We start from the raw sequence: 12,284 nt of genomic DNA, 5'->3' as shown, positions 1-12,284 counted from the left end.
CACAATAATGAGCTACACCCTGGAATTGAGAGCTAAAATAAAACCAATCTCGCTTACGTTGCTTCTTGTCAGATAATTTGTCATAATAACAGAAATGAACCTAGGACACTGCACTTTGGTCTCACTTGTAAAACAGAAACTTTGTAAAATGTTTTGGTTACAGTTTTATTGCTGTGATAACACACCATAACCAACTTATAGAAGAAAGTGTTTATTTGGGGCTTACTACTTCGAAGGGTTGAGAGACCATGACCATCATGTTAGGGAGTATAGCAGCAGATAGGCAGGTGTGGCACTGGATTTTTTCCTGAGAACTTTTTGATCAACAACCATGACACAGAAAGAGACACCTAACACAGAATGGTGTGGGCTTTGAAACCTGAAAGCACATGCATGTAGAGGCTCATGGTTGATGTCAGAAATCATCTTCCATCACTCTTCTACCATATCCACTGAGGAAAGGCCTTCCAATGAAACCTATAACTCACTGATATGGTTAGCCTCACTAGCTAGATTCCTCTGGGGATCCCCTGTCTCTGCCTTCTGAGTCTGAAATAATAGGCAGGCCGCCATACCCACTCGGCATTTACACAGGCCCTGTCATACCCACTCGGCATTTACACAGGCCCTAGGGATGTAAACTTTGGGCCTTATTCTAGCCTGGCAAATGCTTTACCCACAGAACCATCTCCTCAACAAAGATGCACTTTTTCTTTGCCATAAATGTGGTATATAATCATCTTATTCTCATTTTTGCCATTTTGTTTAATTATTTATTTGCTGTCATTAATACAGTGCCAGAACATTCCTGGCATGTTTAACAAGCTGATAAGTAAAAATTGCTCAGGGAAGAATGTAGCTGGAGTTTTCTCCAGTCCTGCCCAGCCCCACGGACCCCACAACCGCTTATAAAATAATCACTTAGAAACATATTAATTAAACTGCTCAGCCATTAGCTCAGGTCTACCACTGTCTAGCTCTTACACTTAAACTCAGCCCATTTTTTTTACTCTATATGTCACCACGTGTTCCGTGGCTTTACCTGCTGCCTTTACATGCTGCTCCCTGGACGACAGGCTGGCGTCTCCTCATTCAGCCTTCCACTTCTCAGAATTCTCCTCTCTCTTTTTCTTGCCTATACTTCCTGCCTGGCTACTGGCCAATCAGCTTTTTATTTATCAATAAATCATAACAACATATATTCACAGCACACAGGACATCTCACAGCAGAAGAATAATTTCACAGAAGAAGATCAACCATACATGTAATAGTAAACCTTCTACTCAATGTATTTTTCTTAGGATGAAAGTTGGCTTTATTTCACATCACAATAATCCATGATTAGTATGAAGAATCTCAAACAAAAAGTGATGAGGAGGACTGAGATACCACCCTGCCCCAAATTAGTATTGTTGGGAATTCAAGGTGCTGGAAAGTTAGAGCCCATAAAATCCTTGGCAAACCTCATGAAAACAACAACAACAAAAAAATTGAAACAATGGCACCAAGCAGGGAAAATCAAAGCAGGTTGGCCAGTCACTTAGAATAAACAATGTGATTTCGAGCCATAAAATGATCCCAGGTTTCATTGCCCTTAAAATTTAGGATCATTATCTAATGGACACTCTCTGTAATTTTAAAAGAGTTCACATGTGAATATGAAGCTAATTATAATACTATTACATCTCAAATTTGTTCACTATAAAAGTTAAGCACAATGTCATATGAAAATTGTTGATTTATTAATGTATGTTTGTTCCTATGAAGTCCTCAGAGTCTCGTATTAAAAACATAGCATACCTAAAAAAAAACAGATGAGGTGGCTGCATGCCTGTAACCCCAGTAATTAGGAGGTGGAAGCAAGAGGAACAGGGGGCCAAGATCATCTGCAGTGCATAACGAGTTTGAGACCAGCATGGCCTATATAAGGCCCTGACTTTAAAAAATGCAATACCTGTCAGTTCCTACCATCTGAATATTAGGTACCCAGGAATGACATGATTACTTTGCCCAGATATAGTAAAAAATCTTCTAAGGCAGAGGGGAGTTTGAGGTATCAGATTAGCCATGACAGCCTCTTGTAGAAAAGGTACATTCAAAGTTTGAAAAGGAAAACATGAATTTGGAAATAATTTTCCTGTTGTTCATCAGAACATAAGGGCAGACGATTGGGTAGCCTGAAGATAAAGCTCCACTAACCAGATCCAATACTGGGCTGCTCTTAGGTCTGTGAAGTGAATAGAAGGTGACAAAGGTGTTTGAGAAATAGAAAAACATGAAGAAACCCACAAGCAGAAGGATGCTGAGTGTGGCTTTCTTTTCAGAAGAGGCCTGGGAAGAGACACTGGAACTGTGGACATGCCGTGTTCTCCTCTTGTGTCTGAACAGGAGGGTCACCATGTAGAGGCTGGCCCACATCATGAGAAACACAAACAGGATGTCTCTAATCGTTAATGCAGTTACAAGTGACATGGTGGTGTGACGCCGAACCTGGTTACTTCGGCAGTATATCTGGGAATATCTAGAACCCACAACAGTGAAGTTGATTTGGCCTTTTACATTTTCAAACATGGGAATATAGAGAAATGTATTGATGATCCAGATGAAGAGGAGTAAGGGAAAAATACAGGACTCAAGCTTGGATTTAAGCCATGCCCACTTGGAGTGATTAGAACTGACAGTAATGGCTTGAAATGCACTCAGGAGAGAAGTAGTACAGATGGAAAGGCCCCTGGTAACACTGTATGCATACAAAACCGCCTTACATCCAACATCATGGAAAAGGAGCTTGACCGCAAAGGATGCCATGACATCTGGTATCAGCCTGAACACAATGCTCAAAACATTGACAAGTGTCAGATGTGTGAAAATCATATCTATGGGCTTCTTCAGATGAGGCTGAATTAAGTAGGTGTACATGTATAGGACAAAGAGCAGCGAGTTTCCTATGAATCCAATGAAAACTTCTGACAGGAGGAAGAATCCAGAAATTAGGTCTCTTGGGAACATTATCTTAAGGAAGTCTTCAGTGTTCTGATTGAACAAGGCAAACCAACCAAGTATAAATGCATGATGTTGGGAGGTTAAAATTAATGGACTAGGTGGATGAATACAGTGATTGATAGATAAGCACAAGAACACCAGACAAACTCAGAGGTGACCCTTCCAGGAACTGGATTCCATTATTTCTGAGAGCCTGAGAGTGGAAAAGTCAGGGTTAAGGAACTCATATGGAACCACATGACACTTTAGTATATGAACCAAGATACATTTGAATCATATGAAAGACAGATGGGCATTGTAAAGAACTAAAAAGCTGACCGTCAAGAAAACAAATAACCCAATTTTTAAAGAAGATATAGGATTAAATGGAGAATTCTCAAAGATGGAAGACAAATGGCTGAGAAACACTTTTTAAAAAGGTCCGGCATCATTAGTCATCAGGGAAATGCAAATTAAAACTACTTTGAGATTTCAGCTTAGCCCAGTCAGGATGACCAAGATGAATAAAACAAATGATGGCACATGCCGGGGAGGATGCAGGGAGAGGTAGACAAGGGAACTAGTAGAGCCACTGTAGAAACCAGTGTGGCAGTTCCTCGGGGAGCTGGGAATTGATGTACCATAAAATCTAGCTGTATCATTCTTGGGCATATACCCAAAGGACTCCAGTTGTACCACAGAGACACTTGCTCATCCATGTTCACTGTTGCTCTATCCATAATAGCCAGAAATTGGAAACAACCTAGATGTTTATCAACTGGTGAATGGATAATGAAAATGTAACATCTGTATGAATATCATTCAGCTGTTCAGAAAAATGGAATCATGACATTTGGTGGTGAATCGATTGAGGTAGAAACAGTCATCCTGAGTGAAGTAACCCTGTTCCAGAAAGATAAACGCTGGCCTGGCAATGGTAGCACATGTTTAACCACAGCACTCAGGAGGCAGAGGCAGGCAGATCTCTGTGAGTTCAAGGACAGCCTGGTGTAGCTAGAGTTTTCCTGCCTGGCCCACAGTCAGGACAAATCTCTGTCACCCACCAGTCCCACAGTTGGGCTCAGACCCAACCAAGTAAACACAGAAACTTATATTGCTTACAAACTGTATGATCGTGGCAGGCTTCTTACTAACTGTTCTTATATCTTAAATTAATCCATTTCTATAAATCTATACCTTGCCACATGGCTCCTGGCTTACCGGCATCTTCACATGCTGCTTATCATGGCGGCGGCTGACAGTGTCTCCCTCCCTCAGTCTTCCACTTCCCAGAATTCTCCTCTCTCCTTGTTCCGCCTATACTTCCTGCAGGTCTACTGGCCAATCAGTGTTTTATTTATACAGAATGATATCCACAGCAGTCTGGTCTACAGAGGGAGATCCAGAACAACCAGGGCTACACAGAGAAACCCTGTCTTGAAAACAAAAACAAACAAACAAAACAACAACAAACAGAAAGAAAGAAAGAAAGAAAGAAAGAAAGAAAGAAAGAAAGAAAGAAAGAAAGAAAGAAAGAAAGAAAGAAAGAAAGAAAGAAAGAAAGAGAGAAAGAGAGAGAGAAAGAGAGAAAGAGAGAAAGAGTGAATGTTGTCTCCCTGTGTATACTGGCTTTACTATTGCCCTTGTACCTTCTCTCTAAACCAATACATTCTTAATTATTTGACATTTCTATAGAATATTATAGCTCAGAACAAGAGTGTGGGTATTAGTCATTCTAACCTTGGTTTAGACTTTATTACACAAGTCTGTGAGGACAAGGATCAGTTCAACAATTACCTATCAGAGCTATCCAGGTAGAGACATTTAACTCATTACCTCCAACTTTACTTTCTAAGTCAAAAGTCAGTGTTTGGGACAAATGTGGTTCACACAACTTGTAAAGACTCTTGAAATGGAATGGGGAGAGTCTTTATAAAACTATACCTGACTATCCAACTATACAAAACATAAATCTTAACCCAAGAATTTTCTGGCCCAAACCAGCATTTGTACCATGATGGAGACACCTAATCTGACAAAGAATTGAAGTGTCTTGCCAAGTGAACACCATAAGAAATCCACACATTTGTGTGAATATTTTGTATGCCTTTGTGTAAAGATAATTTTTGCATTCTCAAGCACTGCTACAATGATACTGATACAAGTTGGGGAATTGCAAACATGAAAACGTCAATCAAACTATAGATCCTGAAATCTCCTGAGAGGTGAAAACAGAGATATGGTCACTGTGTGACCAAGCATAAAACACACCACTTTTTTTCTAATCCTTTTTTTATTATTATTCTCTTATATATTACATACTGACCACAATTTCCCCTCCCTCCTCTCCTCCCAGTCCCTCTCTCCTCCTTGATATCCACTCCTCCTCCATTTCCCTTCAGAAAAGGACAGGCCTCCCAGGGATATCAATCAAACATGACATATCAAGTTAAAATAAGACTAGGCACATACTCTCATATTAAGGCTGAAGGAGGGAACTAATAGGAGGAAAAGGGTCCCAAAAGCAATCAAAAGAGTCAGAGACAGTCACACCCCCACTGTTAAGAGTCCCACAAGAAGACCAAGGTACACAACCATACATATATGCAGAGGACCTAGGTCAGACCTATGAGCCCAGGTTTATTGACTCTGTGAGCTCTCTTGTGGTGTCCTTGACCCCTCTGGCTTCTGCAATCCTTCCTCTCCCTCTTCTGCAAGAGTCCCAAGCTCTGTCTAATGTCTGTCTGTGGGTCCCTGAATCTGTTCCCATCAGTTGCTGGATGAGGCCTCTCTAATGATGATTATGCTAGGCTCTGGTCTACAAGTACAGCAGAGTATTACTAGGAATAATTTCATTGACTTTCTTTTTTCTGGTCATATTTGGTTCTATCCTAGGTCTCTGGGCTACCCAGCCTCTGGTTCCTGGCCCTCCAAGCAGTGTCAGATGTGGGCTCCCTCTGTTGCATGGGTCTCAAGCTGGACCAGTCATTAGTTGACCACACCCACAAGTTCTGCACCAGCTTTACCCCAGCACTCCTTGTAGGCAGAGCAAATTGTAGCTCAAAGGTTTTGTGGCTGGATTGGTGTCCCAATCCCTCCATTGAAAGCCTTGCCTGATTACAGAGATGGCTAGTTCAGGGTCGGTATCTCCCTTTACTGGGAGTCTTCGCTAGGGTCACCCTTGTAGATTCCCAGGAGTTTCCATTGCACTAGGTTGCTACCTTGCTAGTGAAATGCCCCCCAATTCCAGTTGTCTCTTCCAGTACTCTCTCCCTCCATTCCCCACCCTAAACTGACCTCTCCTATCCCATCCACACATACTCTGGTATCTCATCAGGTCATATAGGTTTTTCGCCTTTTACAAAAACACCTCTTTGCACACAGGAAGCAGTGTTGCAGACCTCGGACCTGGCTGTGGGCCAAAGAGCAGCCCAATGACTCAACTCCAGTCCAGCTGAACTGTGTGCTGGAGCTAGTCAGGGCTAGTCAGCATTCCAATGGAACCTGAACCACCCAGGCTCAGTTACACTCTCATCAATGCAGGGCGAAAGCTATACCCTCAAGGGGATCCTTATTCCAAGGCTAGCTTTTCAGATCAAGATCTTAGATAGGGGCCTTGTGATTCACACAGGAACTGGGGTGGACACAGATACATTTAAGCCCCTATCCACAAGACAAACAATGGAAGTCCCTTGTACAAATCCTGTAGCAAACCATGAGATCCAGGCCCATGGTCACTTAGCTATGATTTGGAGGGAACTAATCCACCTAGATTGCTTTCATAAGGAGATATTGGAAAACTAGAGAAGACATGGCCTCTTCTATGAACAGAGCTGAAATACATGATAAATATTCAAGTAAACAGAAGGGAGACTGGCCAGGCTGCAGGGATGTGCCCAGGGTCTGAGGACATCATGGGTGGAAGGGCCAAAGCAGCACAGGCTGTGGAGATAAAGCAGAAATGGGACCCCAGAGCCTGAGGCTGAGTCTCTGTAAATCTCCTGAGTAAACAGACTGAGAAGGAACCTGCCTTACCTACTCCCTGTCTTAGGTAGCAGATTCAAAGGAAGATGAAATCCTCACTCTTACACTGGATGTGGTCCTGCTGAAAGGCTTGCCTAGAAAGAGACCACCTGGAGACAAGGCTCTCTACTGCCACTGTCTCTGGACCTCACTGGGGCCACAGGTGAAGCAGAATTGCTCTTACTGCAGGTCAAGCTGGGCTAGCTGTCAATCATTGTATCTGCTGCTGTTGCTGTCCCCCACCCCCACTGCAGTGGGAAACATAAATTCAGCTGAACACAACATGTGGACAGACTCACATAAAATCAAAGAAGCAAAACGAGTGGGAACAAATGAGAAATAAAAACTAGAGGAGAAAAACATCCACCCTGACAATGTGCAAAACTCAACACACACACACACACACACACACACACACACACACACACACACACACACACACCCAAATATGAGAAAGCATCTACCATCATCACACTTTCAAACAGAAGAGTCCACCACCAGAATCAAGGAAAAGGAGGGCTGAAATGTCTGAAAACCATTCCAGAGTCCTACTTTACACAGGATCCATGACCACATGCAGGGCCCAAACTGATGAGTGAAGTAAGCAGATCAATTCAGGGCAGAGATGAGAAAATTAGCAGAGTAGATAAAAGGGTCAGCTCTTGGAAAGGATGATTAAAGACACAAAGGAAAAAAATTAGCGAAGTAATTAAGACTCTGAGAGCAAACAGAATGCTGAGAATAACAGAGCCAATCAATCAAATCAGAAGCACAGGTGAAAGCTTCAGCAGCAGATGATAATAAGCAGATGAGAAGAGATTTCCAGGCTGGAGGATGACATCAAGAGTACCATACATTGCCAGGAAGTGGTGGTGCATGCCTTTAATCCAGCACTCAGGAAGCAGAGGCAGGTGGATTTCTATGAGTTCAAGGTCAGCCTGGTCTACAAAGTGAAGTTCCAGTACAGCCAGAGAAACTCGGTCTCCAAAAACAGAAACAAACAAACAAACAAAAAGGAATACAATACATTGAGGTGTACGTAAAAAAAGGAATGGGCAGGACTAGAGAGATAGCTCAGCTGTAAGAGCACTGGCTGCTCTTCCAAGGGACGCGGATTCAATTCCCAGGACCCACTTGGCAGCTCATAGCTGACTGTAGCTCCAGTACCAGGGGATCTGACACCCTCACATAGACATGAATACGGGCAAAACACCAACGCATGTAAAATTAAATTTTAAAAAAAAAAAGAAAGGAATGAGTGTGTCTAGATCTGTGGAATATACTCAACCAACCTATGATGGAGTAGAGCATGATGAGATAAAATCGACAGGCACTGATGAGTTAAACAACAAAATTAGAGCCAGTGTTTCCCAAACTTATATAAGAAATGATCATCCAAACACACTCCCAATAGACACACCAGAGAGGAGCCACACAAAGACACATCAAAGCCAAGATACCAAAAATGTGAACCCCAGAATCAGTCTCAGGTGTTATAAGGGGACTGCCAACCCACCTACCAAGATAGCCACGTGAAAATAACATCAGCTCTCCAGTCAGCAACCCCAAAAGCCAGGAAAGCATGAAATGAAAGACTCCTAGCTGTGAAAGTAACTGGCTTTTCAAACACAGCTGCTGTGCCCAGCAGAGTTCTCTTCCATTTGGTGGAGAGGTAAGTGCACTTCAAGACAAGTACAGACTAAGGCAGTCCTCAAAGCTAAGTTGGCAGTGCAGAACGTACTTGTCACATTCCTGACCTTGCTGGAAAGAATACATGTTTTGAGATGGATGATTGGAGAAAGGAGAGCTTGAACATAGCCAGTCCCTTGTAAAGAACACATCCCCTCTCCTACCCCACTGTGAAAGTGTGCACTGCCCCAATGAAGGAAACAGCATCAGGATTAAATGTAGACAGCAGTAGTTAAATGCAAATACTTGTTAAAAGATGAGATCATGGGGCTGGAGAGAGAGCTCAGTGGTTAAGAGCACTTGCTGCTCTTCCAGAGGACCCAGGTTTGATTCCCAGCACCCACATGGCAGCTCATACCTGTCTGTAACTCCCTGTCCAGGGGATCTGACACCGTCACACAGACATACATACAGGCAAAACACCAATGCACATAAAATAAAAGTAAATTACATATATAAAAGATGAGATCATGGGATCCTGCACCAGTACCTCTGAAAGTTTCAGGGACATAGAAAAGGTTCTGGGGTGCAACTTTTCATAAAGGACACTAGAACTGTAAGGAATCATGACTGAATCCTTGGCTAGAACACATGCTAAGACAGAAAAGGGAAAGAAGATGGTAAAACTGTGTATGAAGATAAAGAGATGGAGAGAAAATAAGAATGAGGAAACATATATTTGATAGTAAACATGAGAAAAAAAATACCTGATAAGATCACAATCTACAGAGGGAGACTGGGAAAGGAACATACCTCCCTCTCATTCTCAGGCCCGAGTGTCTTGCCATCCTCAGTGGAGGCAACTGTATCCCAGACAAGTGTGTCAAAAAGGCTTCCTAAACACACTCACAATTAAATTGCACACAGAATGGCAGCATGTTTCCTCCCTATGGGCATGGCCCCCAATGGTATCTGAGGCATCGATGGCCTTGTTTTAGTGCATCATTGTGGGGCACACAGAGAACAATAAAACAGTCTCCCACCTCTAAAATGAGTCTCCTGGTGACCTTATTAAGCTAACTAGGCCAGGTGCCTTCGAGAACACACATTTCCCCAAGATAAGCTACACCAGAGAGTCAACTTCGGGATCTGAAAAGTCATTAAAAGTTAGTTCTCCTGCAGTGGCAGAGATCACCACAGCCACTCAAATGGGCTGAGCACTGAGCAGGACCCCACAGGACATGCTCTCTGTTCCCAGGAGGCCATTGTGCCTCCTGCTCTTACAGTGTGCTTTGAACTTCTTCGTGCTCCATAGAGGGCATGATGCCAGGCTGTGAAGTCTAGCTTTGCCCACTGTGCAGGGATCAGTCATGGCTATAACACACTCTGTTTCCCATAGACTCTTATTTTGAAATTCCTTGCTATGATAATAAATAAGTTTTTCTTTACTTATTGTGTTAAATATTTCTGATGAACTCATGCTGCAAATCTAAAGAATGTGAAATTATGCATATCCCACATGGCAAATAAGCCTGAGTACCTCAAATGGGTACTTACAGAGTCATTGTAACCCTTCCTTTCCTGCTGGGACAACCATTGAGAACATTTTATACAGCCTTTACATTTGGGTTTAATGCCTAAAAAGTAAAAATTAAAAGCAAAAATTGGCCAGTCATGGTGGCACACTAGGGAGGCAGAGACAACTGATTCTCCATGAGTTCTAGGCCAGCCTGGACTCCATAGTGATTTTCAGGACAGCCTGGGCTACATAGTGAGAGACCCTGTCATAAATAAATAATAGGATTCAGGGACTTTAAGGAATTTAGGGACTTTAAGTGGATATACTCAAAGTTCCATCTTCAAAGATAGATGATAGATAGATAGATAGATAGATAGATAGATAGATAGATAGATAGATAGATAGACAAATAGACAGACAGATAGTAGTTTTAAAAACCTATTTTTGAAGCTGTAGTTAATTCACTTCCCCCTACTGTATTGTGTTTCATTTCATGAATGTACCAGAATTTTCCTGCTATTATTCATTTAAAAGATGAGATCATGGGATTCTATGCCAGTAAACCTGGGAAATTCAGTTGATTGAAGATCCCACAGTTTAGCAACCAGATAAATCCAACTCATTTTAAAAATAATTTTTATGATTCTTTAAGAAGTGTCATGCAGCATGGTTTGATCATATTTACCCTCCCCAGCTCCTCCAGTTTCACCCCTACCTCACTATCTCACCCACTGTCATGTTTCTCTCTTTCTCTCAACTCATCAAGTCCAACTATTCTTGGGTTTAGTTCTTGTCCTATAGTGTGGTTGATATAACAGAGGCCAGATGCCACACATTAATGAAAACTGATTTAGTCTTCTCAAGCAGCCATCAAATGCCAGTATTCCTCAGTTATGGGTTGGTCTATGTGCCTACTCTCTGCTTCCATGCTGGGATTTTTGTCTGGCTGGAGCTTGCCCTAGTCTTGCATTGTTGTGAATTAATGTGTGCATTAGCTCTGTTGTGTCTAAAAACCAGTTTCCTTAAAATCATCCATCATCTCTGGCTGTTACTTTCCTTCTATTCCCACTTTTGCAAAAATCCTCGACACTTGAGAGAATGGGTGTGATATTTACTTTCCATTTAGGGATGAGCACTCTAAAGTCTCCTATTCTCTGCATGTTGATTATTTGTGGGTCTCTGTGTTCATTGCCATCTACTGAAAGAGCTTCCTTGATAAAATTGAGAGATACACTAATCTCTAAGTAAAGCATTAAGTATTGGAAGTCATCCAAGGCTACACGCATTTAGTAGGGTAATAGTAACAGGTTTTCTCTTAGAGCTCATACACTATCCAGCCACAGGTTCTCAGTGCCAGGTATGGGTTCCATCTCATGATCTGAAATTCAGCCAGGAAATGGTTGCTTACCCTTGGAACAACCATACCACTATTGCATCAGTGGGCATCTCTTGTCAAGCAGGTTGTTACTGTATTTCACTGGTGTCCCACCTGGGTGAGATTGATCATCACTTTTCACCACTAGTAGCATGCACAGCACCTTCTAGCACTGTGAAGGCTAGCTAGTAGGAATGAAGCTTCCAGGTCGATACCCACTTGATTTATTTATGTTCTATGACTCAAGTATGTGTTGTGATCTTGGCTACTTTCCTATTGCTGTGATAAGACAGCATGACCAAGGGAACGTATAAGAATCTTTGGAACTTACAGTTTCAAAGTGTCAGAAACCGTGCTCATCTCACACTACCTTGCATCATGGGATCTGTGTTCTTTCTGGCAACAGGACACAACAATAAAAGTATGCCTAATTACTTATTGCTACATCCATAGATCACTCAACCCTCACCAGAGAAGGTTCTCCTCGATGTAGGTGAGAGTTGATGCAGAGACCCATAACTGGTCAATGAACAGAGACTAAGAGACTTTGGAGTGCTCCGTTTTGTGGGCTATCCACCAAAGAAGAGTACTCAGACAGAGGTGTAGGCCACTGGAATGTCTTTATTAGCTGGCTGGCGACAGTACTGGGTGTTAGGCATGCCAGTGTAGTCACAAGGCTTTCTCAGGCTGAGCTTTTCAGCACAAACCAACCATACCCAGGGTTGACGTACTTCAGTTAACAAGAACAGTTAGCT

General features: G+C 42.3%; 1 protein-coding gene across 1 annotated transcript; it reads right to left on the bottom strand.

Annotated features, from left to right (window-relative positions):
• Nucleotides 1–2,062: 2,062 nt before the first annotated feature.
• LOC128125248 (vomeronasal type-1 receptor 4-like) lies at nucleotides 2,063–3,010 on the bottom strand. The gene has a single exon (XM_052762423.1). It carries the CDS (start codon nucleotides 3,008–3,010, stop codon nucleotides 2,063–2,065), a length of 948 nt encoding a protein of 315 aa, XP_052618383.1.
• Nucleotides 3,011–12,284: the final 9,274 nt, after the last annotated feature.

This window comes from Peromyscus californicus, unplaced genomic scaffold (assembly GCF_007827085.1).
Source record: "Peromyscus californicus insignis strain IS unplaced genomic scaffold, ASM782708v3 Scaffold_4__1_contigs__length_199733344, whole genome shotgun sequence".
NCBI classification, from domain to species: domain Eukaryota; kingdom Metazoa; phylum Chordata; class Mammalia; order Rodentia; family Cricetidae; genus Peromyscus; species Peromyscus californicus.
The sequence above is the reverse complement of the archived record's forward strand: the minus strand, read 5'-3'. Positions and strand labels throughout refer to the sequence as shown.

Bases quoted from the DNA above. Each gene is read 5' to 3' on its own strand.
- LOC128125248 (XM_052762423.1), bottom strand. From the start codon at position 3,010: ATGTTCCCAAGAGACCTAATTTCTGGATTCTTCCTCCTGTCAGAAGTT.